The sequence below is a fragment of the Nipponia nippon genome, unplaced genomic scaffold, assembly GCF_047370975.1.
Source record: "Nipponia nippon isolate SJK-2023a ecotype South Korea unplaced genomic scaffold, ASM4737097v1 scaffold_4, whole genome shotgun sequence".
Taxonomy (NCBI): Eukaryota; Metazoa; Chordata; class Aves; order Pelecaniformes; family Threskiornithidae; genus Nipponia; species Nipponia nippon.
The window spans coordinates 21,812,848-21,836,860 of NW_028262358.1; the positions used below are offsets into that span (position 1 = coordinate 21,812,848).

A 24,013-nucleotide genomic window follows, 5' to 3' on the forward strand; every position below is an offset into this window, starting at 1 on the left:
TATCTCATCCCTGGCATTGGATTATGTTTAAGAAGTTATTCCAAACCTCAATATTGCATTAATTTTCTCTTGCTCGGTTGTACAATCATTTTAAAAATTGATTCTCTATTTTAAAGTCTGTTAAAAGTGTATCTGTAACTTGAGAAGCATCAGCTGAACTCATATCTCAACTAATGTTTTTGGTAAATGGATTTCATGGCATCAATTCTGCTGAAGCTATCTTATTTTGGCATGACTTGAAATTCACTTGAGATATTTCAGACTTTGAGTTTTTTTATATTTTTTTTTCTGGGAAACCATTAGTTCCAATGACTTGACTTGAACAAGAGAGAACATTTTATTTGCGATTTTTCTATGTTATATTTTGAAGTGCAGCTAAAATCTCGTAACAAACTTTTCAGCTAAATAGCTGAAACTTAGCTGTCAGCTTGTTAGCTGAAAAGTTTATCACTAATTTGAGATCATGAATTTTATTTTGAAGGTCATTTTTGAAGCCTTAACTTCAAAACCTCAAGTGGTAATAGCTCCTAAACAAACCACTCTGCTAAATGGTGATGGCATTATGGAGTGTTCTAGTATACCTGCATCTTGTTGTTGTTGTTATGATGTTATCATCAGATAACAAATTGCAGTACAGCTTTTCTGGTTTCTGTTGTGAGCACATGCATGCTTCAGAGTAGTATTACTCTTAGGTAGGTGTGTCTTACCTCTGCGCAGAACCATTCTGCAATGCTTTTTACAAATTACAAGTAATGATTTATTACAACTGGAGATTCTCTGTGTTTTGTTTTGTGTTTGGTTTTTTTTCCTTCTCCCGTCTTGTCTTCTGCTTCTTGAATATTTGCCCTGGTATTTAATTATGTGGCATTTCATGTCACTTTTGAGAGACACTTACTCTGTGCTTGTAACATTACATTGTCCCTGGTTATTCTTCATTACTTACCCCTGGAGTTAGCAGGTGCTAGCTGCAAAGAGCAGCTTTAATGTTTTGTAACTTTGTCAAAGAAAGGAGGCCAATTAGCTCTACGTTTGGGTGGAAGTAGATCTTTTTTTCGCCAAAGAAAATAAACAACTTCTTAAGCACAAGTAAGATTTTACTCAGAGTAACATTGCCACATTTCGTATATTTATTCAGTTTTGCTCAAGCAATCAAGGGTATTTGTTTTAGTATGAACTAGTGAAAACAATAAAAACACATTTCATAGACTTTCTGTAGATGCAAATGTATTAGAAATGTTTTGTTTTTCTCAGTTTGAAAAAGCTTCGTTAAAATATGATAGTAGTGTGAAATTATAATAGAACATACTTTGTGTACGTTAACCCCCCCACTATGGCTTTTGTTTTTAGTTATATTTTATGGATCTTCTGTATACTGGATTCTAGAAGCTGGAAAAGCTAGAAGCGAAAAAACTACAAATGAACTATGTTCCTCACGTTTTTGTGCAGTTAGGCTAATGAGACTGGCTGTTCCATTTGTACTAAAAATGGGACTCATTATATTTGTTAATATATCAATATTATCATGGTGGGAGTCTGTTACAGACCACCCAGCCAGGATGAAGAGGTGGACAAAGTATTCTATAAGCAGCTGGGAGAAGTCTCACAGTCACTAGCCCTTGTTCTCGTGGGGGACTTCAACTTACCAGGTGTCTGCTGGAAATACAATACAGCAGAGAGAAAGCAGTCTAGGAGGTTCCTGGAGTGTGGGGGAGATAACTTCCTGTGCAGCTGGTGAGTGAGCCAACTAGGGAAGGCACCCGCTGGACCTGTTGTTTGTGAATGGAGAAGAACTGGTGGGTGATGTGACGGTTGGAGGCTGTCTTGGGCATAGCGATCATGAAATGATAGAGTTTTTGATTCTTGGAGAAGTAAGGAGGGGGGTCAGCAGAACTACTACCTTGGACTTCCAGAGCGCAGAGTTTGGCCTGTTTAGGAGCCTGGTTGACAGGGTCCCTTGGGAGGCAGTCCTGAAGGGCAAAGGAGTCCAGGAAGGCTGGACGTTCTTCAAGAAGGAGATCTTAAACGTGCAGGAGCAGGTCGTCCCCATGTGCCAAAAGACGAGCTGATGGGGGAGAAGACCGGCCTGGCTGAGCAGAGAGCTTTGGCTGGAACTTGGGAATAAAAGGAGAGTTTACAGCCTTTGGAAGAAGGGGCAGGCAACTCAGGAGGACCAGAATGATGTCGTGAGGTTATGCAGGGAGAAAATTAAAAGGGTCGAAGCCCAACAGGAACTTAATCTTGCTACTGCTGTAAAAGACAATAAAAAATGTTTCTACAAATACATTAGTGACAAAAGGAGGGCTAAGGAGAATCTCCATCCTTTATTGGATGTGGTGGGAAGCATAGTGACAGAGGACAAGGAAAAGGCTGAGGTACTTAATGCCTTCTTTACCTCAGTCTTTAATAGTCAGACCACTTGTTCTTGGGGTACCCAGCCCCCTGAGCTGGAAGACAGGGATGGGGAGCAGAATGAAGCCCCTGTAATCCAAGGGGAAATGATTAGCGACCTGCTGGCGGCGGCGCTCACCAAGCCACTTTCCATCATCTATCAGCAGTCCTGGTTAACCGAGGAGGTCCCAGTTGACTGGAGGTTAGCAAATGGGACGCCCATCTACAAGTAGAGCTGGAAGGAGGATCTGAGGAACTACAGGCCTGTCAGTCTGGCCTTGGTGCCAGGGCGGGTCATGGAACAGATCGTCCTGAGTGCCATCACACGGCACGTACAGGACAACCAAGGGATCGGGCTCAGTCAGCATGGGTTTATGAAAGGCAGGTCCTGCTTGACTGACCTGATTTCCTTCTGTGACAACGTGACCTGCGTAGTGGATGAGGGAAAGGCTGTGGATGTTGTCTACCTGGACTTTAGTAAAGCTTTTGACACCATTTCCCACAGGATTCTTCTGGAGAAGCTGGCTGCTCGTGGCTTGGATGGGCGTACTCTTCACTGGGTAAAAAACTGACTGGATGGCCAGGCCCAAAGAGTTGTGATAAATGGAGTTAAATCCAGCTGGTCACAAGTGGTGTTCCCCAGGGCTTGGCATTGGGGCCAGTTCTGTTTAAGATCTTTATGAATGATCTGGACGAGAGGATCGAGTGCAGCCTCAGTAAGTTTGCAGATGACACCAAGTTGGCCGGGAGTGTTGATCTGCTGGAGGATAGGAAGGCTCTGCAGAGGGACCTGGACAGGCTGGATCTTTGGGCTAAGGCCAATTGTATGAGGCTCAACAAGGCCAAGTGTTAGGACCTGCGCTTGGGTCACAACAACCCCAGGCATCGCTACAGGCTTGGGGAAGAGTGGCTGGAGAGCTGCCTGGCAGAAAAGATAGGCTGGGGGTGTTGGTTGACAGCCAGCTGAATATGAGCCGGCAGTGTGCTCAGGTGGCCAAGAAGGCCAACAACATCCTGGCTTGTATCAAGAATAGCGTGGCCAGCAGGCCTCGGGAAGTGATCGTCCCCCTGTACTCGGCACTGGTGAGGCCGCACCTCAAATACTGTGTTCAGTTTTGGGCCCCTTCACTTCAAGAAGGACATCGAGGTGCTGGAGCGTGTCCAAGGAAGGGCAACAAAGCTGGTGAAGGGTCTAGAGAACAGGTCATATGAGGAGCGGCTGAGGGAGCTGGGGTTGTTTAGTCTGGAGAAGAGGAGACTGAGGGGAGACATTATTGCTCGCTACAACTACCTGAAAGGAGGCTGTAGCAAGGTGGGGTTGGTCTCTTCTCCCAAGTGACAAGGGATAGGACAAGAGGAGACAGCCTCAAGTTGTGCCAGAGGAGGTTTAGGTTGGATATTAGGAAAAACTTCTTCACTGAAAGGGCAGTCAGGCATTGGAACAGGCTGCCCAGGGAAGTGGTTGAGTCCCCATTCCTGGAGGTATTTAAAAGATGGGTAGACGTGGCGCTTAGGGACATGGTTTAGTGGTGGACTTGGCAGTGCCAGGTTAATGGTTGGACCTGATGATCTTAAAGGTCTTTTCCAGCCTAAACGATTCGATGATTCTAAGAAGTCTTCTATATTCTTTTCAGAACTTTCCTTGGTTTTTGAAGGCTTTTTGAGGGCTATCAAAAATTCTTTTAATTTTATAAAGGACACAGTAGGTGTAGCAGGAAGTACGGAACAATGATAGAACAGAAATGAAACCTTTTTTTGACAAATTGAAGTGTAGCATTCAGTCCATTAAATTGAGTGGAACTGAACACATACAGGAACTCTTTTTATTGATGTCAGTGCTTGTTCAGAAGCAATTGGAGCTCTAATTTTGTAATCTACACCTATGTGGGACTGCGGAGATGAGCATTATCTGGAGAATTAATGGTTGTGATGCATCTTCCTTCCAAAGCTCTTTAGTAAATATTAATGAAAATGTTCACATTTATCTTAGATGACTTTGAAGCTAGATTTCTGACAGTATGCAGCTTTTTGTAATGCTGTATGTAAGGTAGAAAAGGGAGATTAAAACACAGAAAGTAGTGTGCTCTTCAGAGAGCCTTTCGCCTCCAGATCTATTGAGAATTTTCAACAGCAGAATGGGAAAAACAAATTCAGATTAGTCTTTTATCTGGAGAAGACTGAGTAAATACCAGAAATACAGGCAGCCAAGTTTGTTCAAGAGGGGATAGTCTCTGTGAAGTGTGACTTGAGTGAAGTGAGTAACAAATGAACAGGTCTTTTTCCTCTGATGCTAGCTCTCAAAACCACGGTGGAGACCTTCTGATTCCTCTGTAGATTCTCTAGGAATCCTCTTCAAAGTCATCCTTCTTGTAAGAAAAGAAAAGAAAACAAATGTTGATTTAGCTCCTTATATTCTGGAAAATATGTAGCTCAGGTTATACTTACGCATTCTGTCAGATGTGGAGAGAGAGTTTTATTCTTTGAAAGAATAATCAGAGTTTTATTTTCTTTATTTCTGTCTATCTAAACAAAATTGTTTCATGTTTAGAAGCTTATTGTTCCATCTGGTGATAGAAAAACAAAGACTGATATATTTTTTTGCTAGATATTTTTTTAATTCTGGTGACGTGGTACCTGTTGGTTCACCCAGAAATTATTTTGTGTTTGCTTTACACATGTTTCAACTATGTGTGTACAATTAAAATTGAACTGGAGGTAGTAATTTAATATGCCCTTATTTTGCCTATTTCTTTTTTTAGGCATGTTTCATTTACCGATGTGAATTCAATAGCACGTTATCTGGCTAGAGTTGCTGGTTCTGCTGGGTTGTATGGTTCGAATCTGTTGGAACACACTGAGGTGAGAAGGAATCATGCCTCTCTTTTTTTCTTTTCCTTTTTCTCCTCTCTTTTGGCCTGCAATCAAAGCGTGGAGGTTTTTTGTTTTATTTTGTTTTGGTTTAGTAACTTGTGTCTGCATTTTATTGTTAGATTGAGATTCCAACTATGTGGGATGCTGAGAGGGTGTTGTTTTCTTAAGCTTGTTCCTTTTTATAAAGAAGAGTCATTAGTCTGAGCATTGAAAGGGTTGCCCGTTCCCACCCCTGCAACAGCAACTCTTAACCTGACAGTTCACGAATATAAGATAATTCAGGTGGGAAGGTGGTATCTACAGTTTTCTCTCTTCACTTTCCTTAGCTCTGTTGCCATCAGTTGCTACCTTGTAACACGTCAGTATAAAACCAAGGAACTCTGTGTGACATTGAAATACTGAAATAGATTTTGCTGTGTATGATGGACAAAACCCTGACCCCGATTTAATTCAGTGAAATGTGACATCGCCACATAGATGGACTGTTCCCTCGTGCAAAGTCCTGTATTCTGTAATGCTTCCCTAGTGGTACCCCGAGAGCACCAGAATTTTTGTGCCAAAACAGGAACTTTTTTGGTCTTCCTTGCTTACACAGATTACAGAAAGTTATTAGGAACTGTGGATATGGTATGAAACAAGAGGGAATTCTTCCTGAGTCTAGCTCAGAATAATCATATGCTGGATTTCAAGTTGGTGGCTGAAACTAACAGATAAATTGAAATTTATTTCCTCTGAAGTTTGGGGAGGGAACTGAAGGTTTTGATTCAACTCTTTTCTACAACTACTTGAAGCTAGTAGTAATGACTCTTCAGCCTTTATAGCTCGTCTCAAGAGAAGAGTTGTCTTAGTATATTTCTTGTAAGGCATTTAAAAAGTTGTAGGTTATCTTGTGGCTATTTAAACTTTCTGACCAAAAACCTTGTTTCCAAGTTAAGCCTCGAGACCTCTGCAAACACACTTTCAAGATTGGTATTTTTGATAAAATACTTCTTTTCCCCTCTGCATCTTTTAAAAATAAAGTTGTACTTTGAGAAGTACCATGACAGCTGCATTTGTAGTGCAAATATTTTGGAGCATAACTGCAAATGACTGAACTGAATTCCATGGTAGTGTAATTACATCTGCGCCTGCCACGTTGGCTTGAATATTGGAAGGATTCCTGATGCAGTTTACAGAACACTTGCACATGAAATAAGGATAGAGGACTAGAAGAGACACTTAGTCTCTTACAGGATTGAGGGATTCAATTTATAGGTAGGGCTACATTATTAACCAAGGGTCTGATTCTTAATTTTTTTAAATTTATGTACCAAGATATATTTCCTTTTATAGGAGACTGTTTTGCAGGAGGGGGGAGGGAAATAAGGTGGAAGTGGGATTTGATTTCTTCAGATTTAGAAAGAGATGAGGCAGAGAAGATAGGGATGGAGGACAAAATGGTATGCTTGTCCAGTAGCAGTACCAGGAAGATCAAATAGGTCACGAATGTGGTATCTAAATAGTTGAAGGATAATGATGATTATTATATACTGTGTGTGATAAATAAGAACTGCTGATTATTTTTACCAATGGGAATAGCTTCAGTAAAGTCAGTATTTTCAGCAGTTCAAATACATCCTGAAGGAAGAAATTAAATTTAATCATTTAGTATAGTTCTGGGTGAATGTTTCAGTATATTTTGTTTTAAATGTTCTCTGAGCATATATTGTGATTTGTTGTCCAATAATGCTAATGTTCCAGTTAATATTTTCTGTTCAGCTATTAAATGGATTGTATATTACTTCAGATTTTTAACAAGCTGCTTTCTCATTCTTTTAGTAACTTTGACTATCTTTTGTCCCTTAAAACTAGATTGACCATTGGCTGGAGTTTAGTGCTACAAAGTTATCCGCTGCCGGCCAGTTCCTTTCAGCAGTCCAAGAGCTCAACCACTGTCTGTCTCTGAGAACGTACTTGGTCGGAAACTCTCTGAGTCTTGCAGACTTGTGTGTCTGGGCTGTACTAAAAGGTATCAGTGTATGTTCTCACTTTCATTGGCTTGCAATCAGTGTATATCAGGAGTCCTCAAATTTCCTTTTTTGTGGATGCTAGTAGTGACTCTTAGCTGTATGCCAGATTGTATACTATTGTATATACTGCTTTGGCCTGTGCTTCTCTAGTAATGGGAATAGTATAGCTTAGGAAACCCTAGCATTTTTTAAAATTGTTGTTATGTGTGGAAATTTATAGGATGTCATTATAGATGGGAATTTTTTAACTTCTTTTATGTAACTGTAAGAGTGTCTTTTTATTACCTGTTTCCTAAATAAGAAAATTTGCTCTGGCCCAAAATTTTGGATTAAATATTTAAATTATTTTGTAATATGGAGTAAAATTTTATACACAGACTTTTCAATGACATTATCTTAGTAGAGGACATTTCTTTGGTATTTAGTTTAAATTATTAAGAGAGGTGTATGTTGCCCTATGAAATACCTTTCAGAGGTTAAAGGAAGCTTTCATGAACTGTTTTTACAGGTTTGCTTTTTATATTCTCTTAGATGTATGTCTAAAGTAGAGAGGTGTCAATCTACCATTCAGTATGACCAAATTCATCTTGCAAGTAAAATACATATTCAAAGTTAAAGGCTAACATCTTTCAGTATTTTTTCAAAGTTCCTGCTCTTGAGAGAAATCCGAAAGGAGTGTACTTCTTTCATTTTTTTTCTCCTTTCCCCATCAGAATCTTTCTAGTGAAGTTGTGTTCCTTGAAAAGTAGATTGTGGGAATACAGCCCCTCAAAAATAAAGGGTAGTATTGATACATGCTTCACTTCTGGTAAAGCTTAGAAAACATCAAATGTAAAGACACTAGAGGGATATCATATATTTCTGTCTTGAAAAAAAAAAAGTTGTTAGTAATTTTCAAGTAGGTGATACAAAGAAAAATGTACGTTTCCCCAGTCCCCCTGCACCTTCTGCTTTGATGAATCCAAGAAAGAATTCGGTATATTCTGGGTTTGGAGGGAGTTTGTTTATTTAATTTGCTTTAGAATGATACGTCCCCAAGGCTAAGTGTCTTTTCAGAAGAGAGCTTAAGTAGATTTTTTTAAAAAATAATAATATTTTTTTGTCTTAAAAATTGCTGTTGGTAATCATTCCATTTTTAGAACTTAATAGCTTAAAAAAATTATTTGTTTTCTAACAGATAATAACATATGGCAAGAGCAATTACAGCAAAACAAAGCTCCTGTCCATGCAAAGCGATGGTATGGCTTTCTTGAGGTACAGCGTGCTTTTCAGTCAGTAGCAGCCAAGTGGGCTTCTGGCACACCAAAGGTTAAAATGGTAAGATTTACTCAGATCCTCTGGAGAGAGTAGCTTTATTTGTGTGAATACACTATAAGACAATCTTTTTTTTAAGTTAGAGAATTAAAAGTTAGAAGGAATCAGTTGTACAGTAAACTAATTTTTTTAGAAATCTTGTTTAAAAATAAAGCTGTCACTTCCATATTTAGGAAGGCATGAGTGGTGTAGTCCAGTGCTTAAATGGAATCATGTGAAAATGACACCTCTTAATCAGCACTGCTCTTTAGATACATTGTTTGCTTTTTCTAAAGAGGATTTTGAGATCCTGATAGACCTGCAAAGATTGCAGTCTTTGGTTGATTGAACTTGTTAATCACATTCAGGTTAAGAACACTAAGATATAAAAACTTGGCTAGCACCTGTTTTCTTCTGTGGAATAAATTAAACAACGTGGTGGGACTTTTCAGTCCTGGATCAAATTTGAGGACAGAGTAACTTAAAACTCCAGAATTAATCTTGTTTTGATGTACTACGAGTAATGGGAAAGTTGCAAAGAGGGGAATTTGGGGTCCAATATGGCAGCTTTTTGTTGTCTGGTTTGAACGGAGACCTTGGAGCAGAAGCTATTATCTAGAGTTTTATATCTGATTATACAGCTAATGTGATCTGTAATTATGTCTCTGTTAATTTTTAAGGCAACAGAAAAGAAAGCAGATGTCGGGAAGTTTGTGGAACTTCCTGGTGCAGAGATGGGAAAGGTCATCGTGAGGTTTCCTCCTGAAGCAAGTGGGTAAGAAACATAAATACTTTGAGAAGGTTCTATTTGTGTTTTTTTTCTTTCAAAAAAAAAAAAAGAAGAAGAAAAACATGCTTTGGTGAGGGTGTTAATCAGCTTATCAGACAAGACTTTTAAGGCAAAAGAGTAGTTAAAGCTTCGTCCGTATCTATGTCAGAGTTGTATGTTTACTTTTCCTCTATACCTCACATTGCAGTGTTGCCTGAACTTGGAATAGGGAGGTTAGTTGCCAGCCGGTGACATGGTGCTGCTCAGCAGTGGGATGAGGAGAAGCAGAAGGATGGCATTTGAATGGATGATGGAGGCGTGTGCACTGACAGGAGCTAAGATGTGTAAATACAGCCTTTATGAGTTGGGTGAAAGGACTTGTAGTGCTTCTCAAGGAAGCTTAGATTTGAGAAAGGAAAGATGTATGGGATAGCCTCCCTTTGGGAAGCTTGACACCGCATGTGTAATGGAGGCCTTTGGCCCAGCGGTCTGAACTGTATGTAGTCCCAAAACACAAACTCTTTAAAGACCACACGGTGGAGATGTGACAGGCCAACTTCATAACTACAGTTTTCAGCCAGCTTTTAATTTTCTGTTTCTTTTTAGAATTGCCTGATGAGCTGTAAAATTTCCATGATTGCATTTCTTCATTAAACTGGCTGTTCAGCATCATGTGACTTCTGTAGTAGTGTTTCTTACTCTATTAGTCCAGTATAAACTGTTGCTCAAATATCATGAGTTATGTATTATGTGCATGTATGTGTATAACATACATTGTTCTCACATTACTTTAGTAGCTTTTAGTGTCTTAATTCTGGTGTTTTACTTAAAACACTGTTCTTTAGGGAGACGTATTTTTGATTTTTTTTGGAAGCAATTTTCATTTTGTGGATTTGGGTTTTTTATATTTAGTTTAAATTGACAGTAGCTTTTTAGCTTATGTTAAAAATACACAGCAACCACCATTTCAGAAGACTCTACTCAGTGTGGTAGGTTCAGATTATGTGATAGCTGCTACTGAGTATCATGAACAGTTGGTTTAAATTAGTGTGTAAAACTGGAGATAATTGCAGTCCTGTCTTTATATCCATAGTGAGACTCTAATTTACAGATTTAGGTATTTTTAACAGTTAACTACTAAATTTATGGTAGAAAAAACATGATCTACTTTCATAAATGTACAGTATTTCAGCAAATATCCTGGGTTGGTTATTTTTTGTTGGACTTAGGTATTGCTTTCCATTCTTTCTCCTTCCCTCACAAAAGAAAAGTCTAGCTGAAGTAGTGCTGGTGTATATATTTATTTTTTTATTTCCTTTTCAGATATCTGCATATCGGTCATGCCAAAGCTGCCCTGCTAAATCAGCACTACCAAGTTAACTTCAAAGGAAAACTTATTATGAGATTTGATGACACAAATCCAGAAAAAGAGAAAGAAGACTTTGAAAAGGTTTGATAAGAGTGCAGGGAAATCTGTTCACTGTGTAGCTAATTCAAGGGTAAATGCCATGCAGATCTGCTCTTGCACACTTTTTTGCACTAAATTTTTACGGTATCAGTATTAGACATAAGTGTTATGCTTGGAAGAAATTTCCATCATCTTTACCTTAAAAAGCTTAAAGCCCTTTTACTGGTAGCTTATTTCTTCCCTTTCTCCAATGTTTATTTTATAGTATGTAGATATGCAACTCTTGCAATACACTGTTGCTTTCATTGTATAAGTACTACTTAGTCTGTAACAAGTAATTCGGTTCAACTTTCATCTCCTTTTCTTGTCCTGCCTCTTTCTTGAAGTTGTCTAAGTCTGATCTCATATAATTATAGGCTGTGAATTAATGATAAGTTCCTGCCTCTCTTTTCTTTCATGCATGTCATATTATTCTTGTGGCTTATCCTTCCTGGACAATGGAGCATTCAAAACACCACATCTGGCATGAAGAGGATAGAGGATTAAGAAAGCTAGCTTTCCTGAATATTACAGTATACAATTTCACACTTTGCAGGTTATTCTTGAAGATGTTGCAATGCTGCACATCAAACCAGATCAATTTACATATACCTCAGATCACTTTGAAACAATAATGAAATATGCCGAGAAGCTTATTCAAGAAGGGAAGGCATATGTGGATGATACTCCTGCAGAACAAATGAAAGCAGAGCGTGAGCAAAGAATGGAATCTAAACACAGAAATAACTGTAAGATATTTTAAGCGTCCGTCTTGCTTTCTTATCTTTTTAATTTGGCATCAAAACTTGATTTTTATTAACAAGGATGGATGAGATGAAAAATTGCTTATCTCTAAGGTCCTTATAGGAACTTGGAAGTGTTTAGTGCTTTGTTCTGCAAGGCTGGAATAAGTGTACATTTAGACAGGTGCAGTAAACTTGTGTATGTATGAATTCATCACCATTCATTACCACTTTTAAAAAATTCAAAATGTAAAATGTGTGAAAATGAATTCTGGTGTCTAAAGATGGAGCGGTGTGATGCTGCTTTTTCTTACTGCAGTAATAAAACATGGTTCTGTATCAACTTCATAATACCTTAGAAAATTATTTATTTTTATTGTTCTTAGGTGTTAATAAGAATCTACAAATGTGGGAAGAAATGAAAAAGGGAACAGAATATGGACAAACTTGTTGTCTACGAGCAAAAATAGATATGAGTAGTAACAATGGATGTATGAGGGATCCAACTCTTTATCGTTGTAAAAACCAGCCTCACCCACGTACTGGAAGTACCTACAAGTATGTCCACTTCCTCTTTGTGTGGCCTGTGACTTTTGCTCTTTTCAGGACATTTACCATTCCTTAGTAAACTTCTTTTAATACTTGGAACCTGCTAGCATTTTTCAGTCCGAATATGTAATGAGTCTTTTGACTTTCTGAAACTTCTGCAAATGACTTTTAAAATGCGTGAGTTGGCCATCATGTCAGCAGTGAATACTATTTCAGTTTTGGTCTGTAAATACATTGTATGTCAGTGAAGACCTTTGAGTCAAAACATGAATTAAGACTTAATGGCTGCATCTTGGACAACAAAGCTGTTTGCTTTAGCTCTTGGAGCTAAAACAGAACCATGGCAATTTTACATGGCTACATTTTTATATTGCTGCAAAATATCCTTGATCTACTTACCTAAGTGGCTGCTTCCATTTTCACAGCAACTGCTGCCTTTGTGCAGAATGAGAATTACTACATTGTGCATTGAAGTAAGGCTACGCAGTTGTTCAAGGCTGTGGTTCAGTGCTTATTTGAAACCTCTGTTTCCAGCTATACAACTCCTTTTGCAAACATCCATTTAGTGTCTGTAAAGCTACGTCTGTGGGTAGGGTTTTGTTTTTAAACATGAAAGCTTTGCACATTATTCAGTCAACTAATGATTCTTTTTGATATTTAAGGAAAAAAAAAACCCTATAAGTCAGCATTGTATGTGTTTGAAAAGAACAGTAGCAGTGTAGGGTTTGTTTTTTTTTTTTTTAGTCTTGAATATTAAGGCTATGATCAATTAATTTCTTGAAGACTTTCTTTGTTTTAAAAATGTATTGCCCTCTGGATCTTTTTATGAACAATTCGTTGTGTATGTGCTATTTTAGTCTTGATCTGAAAGTTTTCAGGATTACAGATTATAAATATTTATAATAGATAAATATAAATTATGCTTAGTTTAAATGTTTACATGTGAGGAAAGTGTTTTGTTCTTCTGTCCTGCTAATTGAAGGTCTTTATTCTCAGGGTTTATCCCACATATGACTTTGCCTGCCCCATTGTTGACAGTATTGAAGGTGTCACACATGCATTGAGAACAACTGAGTACCATGACAGAGATGAACAATTCTACTGGATCATTGAGGCACTGGGCATAAGGAAACCTTATATATGGGAGTATAGCCGTCTAAACCTCAACAACACTGTGCTCTCTAAGAGAAAGCTTACGTGGTTTGTCAACGAAGGGCTTGTGGATGGATGGTATGTTACATGGTTGTAGTTCAGCATCGTTCCTTAAGATACTCCTGACTGATGCATGCATTCTCTGTTTTGGACAGTGCTCAGACATCACAGCAGCAGGAATGAATATTTAAACAATATTTGAGAACATAGATTAATTACAGTGGCTTCTGCATGTACAATGTGTCTGTTTACTACTCTGCAGTAACTGTGTACGTACACACTCATATCCTGTAATAAACATGAGGTAGCTTATTTTTGGACTCTGGCTCTTGCTATGGGTGCTACTTACGCATTTTCCAATCTGAGTCATCAGATACATTCCTGAGGAATACCAGAAGGGGGCCTGAATTGAAGAACTTCTGGTCCTATCCATCTAGTCAAATCCGTCCTACTTCCCTCCTGCCTGCCCTCCCCCTCCTTTCTTTCTGTTCTTTTTTTCATGTTAACTGGATTTCTGCAGATGGTGCTCAGTGGCCTAGTAGCCTAAGTATTTTCCTAGAAAGGGTGAGCCGTGGGTTTACACTTCTGCAAGTAGTTGGGAGTCTAGAGAGGGTGCTTCTTTGTTCATGGGCTAGCTGTGAGAGCAAACCATCTGAAGTCTTCTCCTCATAGTACAGGAGTCTGAAGAAATCCATGGATAATGCTAAGTCAGATAACTGCTTGTAGTGTTTTTCCTGGACTGGTTTTGAGTGATTTTGTGCTCAGCCTATGGGAGCATCATTTTACACAAGTTTCTAGGCTGCCTAGTTGTCTTGCTTAGGTGTGCCAAGTGTGCTTTTTTTTTCCCTTGGTTTTATTTTTCAGCTGTGTTGGAAGCCTAGATTCCTAGCTTATGCATGGTGCCACTCTAGTAGAGCCAGACTTCTTTTTTTATTTTTTTTAATTTTTTTTTTTTCCCTAGAGGTGTAGCTGGTCTTATGATGACCTCTCCCTCCCTATTAGGTCCTCAGTGAGGTTTGATTCGTGTTCCCACCAACACATTTTTTACATTTCAGATTAGGCCTTTTTATTTCTTGCATAAGAGAAGAAAACCACAGAATTCTATCACTTACGTCATTGAGAGATAACATCGTCATTGTCACTCATCTTTTTCTGGTTTCTCTTGAGCAAGAAAGAATCAAGCCCTGTTGTTTCAGGTTCCATTATTCAGGTGCCATTGAAAAGGAAGTAAAGTGATAGGAACATAACTTTTGCCTTGCCAGTTTTTGAGGGACTTAAGATTGAATAGATATCGGAGATGAGCCTCTTCACCAAGAGATGGCTTCCCCCCTGGGGTGAAGTAGAAGAAAATCTGCACCACGCATTTTGTACGGATAAGAGTTCAGTCTTTTCAGTTGGGTCTTCTCATCTAGCTCTTAATTCACACAAGCCAAATACACTGACACTGGGCCTTTCATGCGTGGCAGTATTAGTAAAGTTTTTGATCAGTCTGACTAATAGGTAGAACTTAGCATGCGATACTGATGAAACATCTTTTTCTACCAGGGATGACCCAAGATTTCCCACTGTGCGTGGTGTCCTAAGAAGAGGCATGACAGTTGAAGGGCTAAAACAGTTTATTGCTGCTCAGGTGGGTGTTTTCTTCTCTTCTGATTCTTTGAATCTCACTTTGTAAGGACAAGTTTTTGTGAAGCTTCAGTCAAAGTACTTGTCACTGGGAGGTTTCTTCTTTGAAAAGTTAGCTGCTTTTATGTGTACTGCCTCAACAATATTAACACTGGCAAAATGGGGTAGCAGGTTCCTTATTTTAAAAAGTGTATATTTTGCAAGCTCAAGATGCCTTTCTAAACTGTTTTGATGAATACAAACAGTAGAGGGTTTGTAGCCTTTAAAGGCCTTTGTTTTAAATGGATCTAATAGCTAGAATATTTATATTAATGTGTTTTTTTTCCAGGGTTCCTCTCGATCTGTCGTGAATATGGAGTGGGATAAAATTTGGTCCTTTAACAAAAAGGTATGTGCTTACTTGAATTTGAGGCTACTCCTGATATCTTCTTTCTGGGATACGTAGAGAATCCAGCGTTCATTGGAGTGCTTATCACAACAAGTAGCAGTTGCAATATCTTGCATCATTTAGCATACTTTCAGGAAAATGGAATGTCCCCCCCCCCCTTTCTAACCTGATCTAGCACTAATCCTATTGATTCTCCTATACCAATACTTACCTGCCTTACTTAGTAGTATGGGGAAAGATAATGATATTTGCTGTAAAATCTGATATGAAAACTGCATTTCATTTTTCTGCTTTCAAGCTGCGAGCTATCTGTAAGAAGGTATTACTTAATGCTTTTTACCTTAGCATATAGCTTACAGTGCTGTAAGCATACGTAGCATAAGCTATCATTTTGCAGCTTCATAGCACAGTCACATTTGCTTATATAACAGGAGCTCTACAAACCCACTGAAAATGCATTATTCCTAGTTTTAAAAGGCTGCCCATTTCTGGTTTGGCTTATTTGTTAATGTAAACACAAATCTTACTCAATTTGATTCACGTTGGCCGCTTTTCCTTTCTGTGGCAAAAGGACTAACGCACTGGGTATACTGCCTATGTAGATAAAGCCAGCACTGCTGATGTTTCTGACTGAATGTCAAATAAGGAATATTGCATCTTGACATGATTAGTTGCTTTCTGGCAGCGGATGCTTGGACACTATAATAAGGCGAATTGTTATAATGCTGATTGCATATTTTGTGTGATTGTGGAAACACCTGTTATTTTGCATTGGGATTCCTGCTTGGTTTTGCTTAGATAGTACCCAGATCTGTTCATTTAAGTAGTTTTTGCTTGTTTGGCATGTGTCTTGTATTTCTTCATGTATTTTGCATTTGGTTGGCTACATACACAAAGGTTTATGAATTGGTTCTTTCTGTTGCTGCATAAATATATTTATGACTAAGAATTGGATTTTGGGGAGGAGTCCACAATGGACCGTCAGGGCTCATTTTTTGAATTGGCTTTTAAACTGAGTTTCTTAGACCTCTGACTCAACTCCTTGGACAGCACCATATTTATTAGCCAATTTTGTTTACATGTATCTGTGCAGATAGTTTGCAATCTGCAATACGAGCAAAAACAGTTGGTTGCATGCAGGTAGTAGTTCTGAGCTCAAAGACTTCATTGGTGTGAGAGCTCTTATTTTATATGTTATCCTGTAATTATGCTACTGACTTTTTAACACCTGTTGTCTGAGGAAGGATTGTGAGTTTTAATGAGTAAAATAAAGAGCCTGGTAATAATGTTGTAAAAATCAGTCATTTAGTTATCAAAATTATGATATTAAATCACACACCTATATTTTGAGATAAATACAGAAGTCCTTTTTTAAAATGAGTGTTTAACATTTAGGAGCCTGACTTCAGTGATAATGAACTTACAAATGAGTGCCTTCTTAAAGGTATATCTTCAAATGTATATCATATCACCTTACTTGCTAATGTCAAGTAATCGGATGCTAAATATTTTTTTCTAAAATTGCCATGTAGTTTTTCACATGAGCAGGAATAAACTAAGGAGAAGAAAAGTCACTGTATATTAATAAAAGCAGGTGTTTTCCTTTGTGTTAGTTTCTAGTTAAACTGGTAGATCTCTGATATTCCTTTTGGACCTAGACAACTCTTTTACCTGAATTATGTTTTTAAGTGCCTCTGAACAGTTTGTCAAACCAGTATTTCAGGTATGAAAAATGCTGTGAAAAACTATGTCAGCTGAGTTTGAAAATGGACAATAAAAATATAAGACGACATTTTAGTGGTATCTTTTTCTTGCCAAACTCATGTTGTAGAAATCCTGATGAAATCAATGTTATGGTGTTGCCTTATTATAGTATCTAATGCGTCTGTATTAAAATTGCAGACTTAATTTGTGCTTCCTCTATAGCCAAGTCTGTCCCTGATTCTGCTGGAGTACTGACATGGAAAACGAGTATGGGATCAGGTCTTGTGCTGCTGGAAAAAGAATAAACTGCACTGCTAAATTATTGCTTTAAATTCAGCTACATAGAGAGAAAGTGGTCCAGATGTAATAGCCTATGTGCATAGTAAAACGATCTCAAAGTAAATTTTGCTGTCTTCCCTGTGAGGCATTAGCTCATAATTTGGGCTACTTCTGGTGTCAGTAGTACCCAATCCATAGTTTTTACTCAAAATATTTCGGTAAAGATGGGAAATTGTGAAGTATTACCACTGTTTTCTCGCTTTTCTCTTCTATAGCTTTGGATTAAAGTAACAGTAAAGCAAACATAAAAAAATGCAGTAACATAAAGAATACCAGTTAATATTCCTTTTTGGTGGTGGTTGTTTTATACAACATCTCATTTCTCTGTCAATGTCATATAGTCATGATCCCCCTCATTTGTTTTCTGTAGGTTATAGACCCAGTAGCACCTCGGTACACTGCTTTACTGAAAGATGCAGTGGTCCCAGTAAATATTCCTGAAGCTCAAGAGGAGATGAAAGAAGTGGCTAAACATCCAAAGGTTCTTGCTTTACTCTCTTAATATTCTTGTATTGCAGATCAGTAAGGTTGGAAGTACCTTGGCTTGGAGCAGTCAGCAAGGAGAGTCCTGGTTTTAACTTGCTCAGACAGCATGAGATAAAACTAAGGTGTACTTTTTTCACAGAATTGTCAAAAAGTTGGCAACTACCAAATGTGTTTGTTCTGTTAAGAGGATGTGGGAACCTGATTTTGTAAATATGTAGAGTGCATATAGACAGTGCATTGAAACGCATCTCTGGGAGTTTTCGGAAGAGGTGAGATGCTACAAGTATGGAGTGATGCTCAGACAGTTTTTATTATTGTTTGATACTAACTTTCACAGAGAAGTTTAAATGTAAAGTTTGAATAAAATTTTATGAGTATAATACAGCAGATACTGCTTATCTGTAAGAGTGTGGAATGCAGGACATTTCTTTAAAATAGTTTATGAAATTAGACTTATGTAGAGAAGTGATGTATTAACTTGTTAATTCTGCCAATCTCTGGATTTTTTTAATATGACTTTTGAATTCGGATAGCAAATAGTTATTATCAAAAGTTAAGAACTTGCTAATGTGATACTCTTAGTATCCAGTAAACAGAATAATATCCCTTAAGAAGGGGGATGTGTTACTCATACAATTCTTTTTTGGCACTACAGTTAGGAAAGATGCTTTCCTTTGAGTGCAGCATCTCAAATTGTACTTAAGCTTCACTGAAAGCATCCCTTAGATATCACACTTATACTGAGAAACAAGTGAATGTTGTTGAGGTTTTGCTTCATTTATTTGTTTTTATTTTGTTGCTCTGTGTGTTCCTGGAGCCATTTCTTGTAACCGAGAGGTGGATATCTAGTTTGCCCTTTTCCCCATGGCAGATAAACAAGGAAACAGGTTTGGAGCAGATGCAAGTGAGAATTGTGACTCTTTAGGAGTCAAAAAGTCTGAAGTTTGGTCAGATGCAAGCCAGCATATTAAAACATTGACATTAAAAATGCTGCCTCCCGTATATAATGAAGTAAGCACTGACCAGAAGAAACAAATTTCAAAGTCCTTATCAGTTGAAAAAATCTGAACTCCGAGCTGTCTGCCCTTTTTTTTTTTTTAAAAAGTTTATCTCCATTGTCGAGATGCTTTAAAGCTGAGTATTTTTAGTGTTATAAGCGACATATTTCCAATTTCTATCTTTAAAAATCTATGCAACTGAGAGAAGCTCTATGTTGGTTTCCATATTAGCTATATAAAAAAGCAAAAAAGAAAGTTACGAAATTATTTTTTAAGGGAATTTGCATAGCAAAATGGAAACTTGAGAAAAACTTGCTTAGTTTTTACCTGTAAGATCTTAAAGATATATGGACCTTAAGGAAATGGGGTATGCTATCGGTTGTGCTGGAGCTAGTATTAGATAAGAGATAGGATTTTTTTGAGTGTACTGTCAGAGGAACGCATGCAACACTTGTGAACCAGAAACCTGAGTGAGTTGTGGAAGAATACTATAGCTTTGCCTTGCTGTCATTGTCCGTCTTCTGTCTTCATCTGTCTTCTGTCATAAATAAAGCAATGTTTTGGCACTGCATTAAATTTTGTCAGCTTATATAAATAACAGTTTCTCCTTTGAAATAAAAATTATTATTCACAGAATGCTGATGTTGGGTTGAAACCTGTGTGGTATGGCTCCAGAGTCCTGATCGAGGGTGCAGATGCAGAGACCCTGACAGAGGGCGAGGTGGTTACGTTCATAAATTGGGGCAATATTATCATCACTAAATTAAACAGGTAACAAATACTGGGAGATGAAATTACTATTTGCTTTTCAGCTTTTTGTTGGTTTTTGTAATAGGTAGCTTGAAACAGTAAAACATTAATGGTTGTCCATATATGTCTATTCTATGATTCTGTATATAAATATCTGCTTTGAAATATGTCAGAAAACAGCGTTTTAGCATAGAGCATATTTTACTGTCAATTCAGGTCTGAAATCACCAGTCAGTCCTGATACTGTGTGTCCCTCTCATCTGGTGTTCTCCATGTATCTGTGGTACTATTTCTACTGTGAAACAGGTTTTTCAGACAAAAAGAAAACCACTTGGTATTTTAACAACTTTCACTCTGTAATGAACACCTGCTTTTGCATGCTAAAAAACTACAGCTATCACAATTTCAGTTGCTGAACTGTTAAGGTGGGGGAAGGAGACCATTAATGTCATCATAGTATCTTTGAAATGCTTGTGTTGAGACAGTGGCAGAATGGGGTGAGCCAGGACAGAGAACATAAATAAGTAGAGATTTTATTTCCCGTGTTCCTTACTGTCTCTTTATATGTAAGAAATCAAAATTAAAGGAGATCTTCAACAGGAGTGAATACACTCTTTCATTTCCTGTGTGTCTCCCACACTTCAAAAATGAGCTCTGAACACTTGTTTTTCAGTGTATCTGTTGATGAGCTGTAGTATAAAAGGAGAACAAATCACTTAGGCTTTACTCTTATAATTTCTGTTTTCCTGTAGAAATTCAAGTGGAAAAATTGTGTCCATCGATGCCAAATTGAACTTAGAGAATAAGGACTTCAAAAAAACGACTAAGATCACTTGGTTAGCAGAAACTCCACGTGCACCACTCATCCCAACTGTCTGTGTTAATTATGAGCATCTGATCACTAAGCCAGTTCTAGGTAAAGATGAAGATTTCAAGCAATATATCAACCGAAATAGCAAGGTGAGTGATCTTTTTGTCCCCGTTTATTCCACAAAGCTTAATGTTTGGTTATTTTTTTTGCCATCACTATTTCGAATTACATTTTTTTTAATCTTAAGATTTCATTTGTCAGACAAGTAAATCATATGCTGGTGTATCTAGTTTCCGTGTTTTCCATTTAACCTCTCATAATTACAAAATTATAAAATTTGACTCATGTTTTTTCTCAGGCGTTATGTGGCTTTTACACATCTGTGACCAATAGTTTGAGTTTTTGTCTTGATACATTGTTACGATATGGCATCTTATTGCGAGTACATGTTCTGCTGCCCCTGGAATAAATCAGAAAATCACCACTATCGTTCAACAGCTCTACTGTATTCCTTACTATTTCTTGTGCTCTGTTAGATTTGGACTGATTTCTTTTAACACTTACAGCAAGAAGAACTGATGTTAGGTGATCCTTGCCTTAGGGAGTTAAAAAAAGGGGACATCATACAACTTCAGAGGAGAGGATTCTTTATTTGTGATCAACCCTATGAGCCAGTGAGGTAAGCTACCTGAGAATGGCCTAAGCAGACTTCACAGAATTTGTTTTATCTTGCTGTGTTTTAATGTTTTCACACATGCATTGGCAAGAGTAATGTTGCCTGCAAAAATGTTCCCCTTTACTGTGACCTTTCTGTGGAATATTTCTGTGGACTGCCACAGCTTCTAGCTTGTAAGCTCCTATGTCTTCAAACTAAGCCAAGCACATGGCACTTTCGGTGCACCCCCGGCTACCTGGACTTAGTAAAGAGATCATGGTTTCCTTGTGATTCTAAGTGTATAAATTAAGGAACAATGTTACGGAATAAAATAGGTGTTTGCCCATTTAGAGTGTGCACATAGTATTTAATTGTAACAGTTCTTTAGCAAGCTACCAAATTACTAAATTACACTGTATTTCAGCATAATAATATAACATAAAGAATACTGGTATGTAACAGGAATCAATGCAGATCCCCAATTATGTCAATTTGGCTAACTACAATCGTGTACAAAGATAAACTTGCAGTTGTCCCAGAGCATCTTCTAGAAAGAGTAGAACATTTGTTTCAATAGACATTTCATATGTATCTTGTATTTCCTTTATTGTTGTGTTTTCTATAAATCCTGTTATAGTCCTTACAGCTGTAAAGATGCCCCGTGCATTTTGATTTACATCCCTGATGGACACACTAAGGAAATGCCAACATCTGGGTCAAAAGAGAAGACTAAAGCTGAAACTGCAAAGAAAGAGGTAAACTTGTGTTTTAGAAAAGTGCCATAAAGTGTATTACTGTACATCTATTACTGTACAAGATTATCATGCTAATTTTTTTTTTTTTTTTTTTAAGGCTAGTTCATCTGTAAAAGGAAAATCTGCTCCACTTGTTAGTGATAACTCTACTCCAACCTGTACTGTATCTGATGGTCACCTGGTCATTTACAACAGGGTGTCTGCACAGGGTGATATAGTTCGTGACTTGAAAGCTAAGAAGGCAGCAAAGGAAGACATTGATAAAGCTGTGAAACAGTTGCTGGCCTTGAAAGCAGAATACAAAGAGAAGACAGGTCAGGAGTATAAGCCTGGAAATCCTCCAGTATCTGTAACTGAACAGTCTTCGAAGCTTGAGACCTCTGGTACCCTGGACAGTAAAGCTCTGTATGATAAAGTAGCAGAGCAAGGAGAAGTGGTCCGAAAACTGAAAGCTGGGAAAGCACCTAAGGTGGCTGATTAAACTGATTTTTTTTTTGTTGTTTGTTTGGGTTTGCATAGCCCATTGTCCTCTGTCTGTGGAGGTGGATGGGTGCTTATGGTTCCATGTTTTCATAGTGATCGTCATTTGGACTGGGCTCTGTTCTGTCAAGGCTTGTGTTTTCCAATACTTATCTTTTAGCTAGATGGGTATGACAAAGTTTGTGTTAATACGCATAAAGATGCAAGTAAATTCCTATATTTCTTAGACTGCTGTTCTGAAATGTGGACAGGGTTCACCCCACAGCATGAGTTGATTAAGTATCGAAATCTGGTCCTTGGGGTTGAAGTGTCCTGCAGTATTTATTTAACTAAATATGGTTGAATTATGCGACTTCATAGGATTGCCTTGTTGCTATTTACACCTTAAAAACAAAACAAAAACAAAATACAGAATGGAAAAAAGAAAGTAAAGATCCAGATACGACAGATATTTTTGAAACGTCTTCCTGTCTGGAGCCGAGCATAGAAAGCATAGCTACTAGTAGCTGTTTTCTTCCTGTTCTTTCTAATGCAGAGCAAGAAAAGATGGGAAATAACACACTTTGTCTGGTGGTTAAATACTGTTCATAATAGTATCTTGGTGGCACTATAAAATCTAAATAAATGGGAAGATCTAAACTAATTTATTGTTATAATTTTATTTAGGACTATTAGGGTTGTATATCCCTTAACAGGAGTTACTTTGTTAAAGTAGGAAAGTAGTAGAGAAAAATTCTCTGAACAACTTTACTAAATAGTTCAGAAAATGGAATAGCTGCACATAAACTGTAGGTCTTTTCATAAAAGTATTTAAGGTGCACTTCGGAGTCTTATATCTCTCTGTCTTTGTTCCTCCTTCTTTCTGCCCCTTCCTTTCTCTTTCAGGATGAGATAGGTGCTGCTGTGGAAGTCCTTTTATCCCTAAAGGCAGAATATAAACAACAGACAGGCCAGGAGTACAAACCTGGAAGCCCGCCTGTGGCCTTTGTCCCTCCTCAGTCTTCTCCTGTTTCTACTCTTCCATCCCCATGTCCAGTAGACAGCAAATCTCTATACAACAAAGTAGCTGAACAAGGCGAAGCGGTCCGCAAACTTAAATCAGAGAAAGCTTCAAAGGTGTAGTAGCAGTGAATACTTGAGTGGAACAATATTTTCAGTTCAGACTAAAACCTAGTTACAGGTTTTGTGAAACTTGAGGAACAAAATATAAGCAAGCACTTTCAAATTCTGTGAAGTGCTTTCCCAAATTGTCTTAAGCTGTACGGCTGACTTCATGAGTTCTGTGATAGTGCATGGAAAATCTGGAAAATAAACAAGTAATTTTTTTAGTGATGCAATATAAGTGAAGCAGAATATAGGCAGTAACTTGAAAAAAGGGCTGTAACTTGAAAGCTAGAATAGCAATAATAAATTTGGTATTAATTTGATAGTGGCCAGGGAACCATTCTTTATTCAGAGTCTGAGCATTTGCTGCCATTCTCCAGTATACAAAGTCATGGACTGCTGTAACTGCAGGGAACTAAGCTGCCTACATGGGAAGCTTTCATTGCACAGAAATCAGCCCTTACATATACTGCCTGATTAGGTCCTTTGATGTGCAACTCGTAGGTATTCTGGCTAAAAAGTTTTACCACAGAACTCAATAATGACAACTTATACTAACAAGTTTGCTCTAGAAGTTTTACTACAACAGCTATGTTAGTGCCATTTTAGTAAAGGTTATGTTATCTTGGCTATTGTGTTGCATCTCTGTTGTTTCTCTCTTTATCTGCAACTGCTGTTTTTCCTTTCTTGCTTCAG

The 24,013-nt window shown here is 37.8% G+C and overlaps 1 protein-coding gene across 5 annotated transcripts in view; it reads left to right on the forward strand.

Annotated features, from left to right (window-relative positions):
- EPRS1 (glutamyl-prolyl-tRNA synthetase 1) overlaps positions 1 to 24,013 on the forward strand; it is a 45,109-nt gene that overhangs the window by 4,667 nt on the left and 16,429 nt on the right. Inside the window, exons 3-20 of one of the 5 annotated variants that reach the window (XM_087776162.1) lie at positions 5,148 to 5,247; positions 7,111 to 7,267; positions 8,446 to 8,585; positions 9,242 to 9,336; positions 10,654 to 10,780; positions 11,334 to 11,526; positions 11,907 to 12,078; positions 13,066 to 13,299; positions 14,767 to 14,851; positions 15,176 to 15,235; positions 15,534 to 15,554; positions 17,649 to 17,759; positions 19,397 to 19,533; positions 20,265 to 20,472; positions 20,890 to 21,002; positions 21,616 to 21,733; positions 21,831 to 22,202; positions 23,099 to 23,329. In XM_087776162.1, the coding sequence (XP_087632288.1) occupies positions 5,148 to 5,247; positions 7,111 to 7,267; positions 8,446 to 8,585; positions 9,242 to 9,336; positions 10,654 to 10,780; positions 11,334 to 11,526; positions 11,907 to 12,078; positions 13,066 to 13,299; positions 14,767 to 14,851; positions 15,176 to 15,235; positions 15,534 to 15,554; positions 17,649 to 17,759; positions 19,397 to 19,533; positions 20,265 to 20,472; positions 20,890 to 21,002; positions 21,616 to 21,733; positions 21,831 to 22,202; positions 23,099 to 23,329 (2,674 nt within the window). The remainder of the gene's footprint in view (positions 1 to 5,147; positions 5,248 to 7,110; positions 7,268 to 8,445; positions 8,586 to 9,241; positions 9,337 to 10,653; positions 10,781 to 11,333; positions 11,527 to 11,906; positions 12,079 to 13,065; positions 13,300 to 14,766; positions 14,852 to 15,175; positions 15,236 to 15,533; positions 15,555 to 17,648; positions 17,760 to 19,396; positions 19,534 to 20,264; positions 20,473 to 20,889; positions 21,003 to 21,615; positions 21,734 to 21,830; positions 22,203 to 23,098; positions 23,330 to 24,013) is intronic. The other 4 variants (XM_087776164.1, XM_087776166.1, XM_087776165.1 and 1 more) reach the window with 4 other exon arrangements.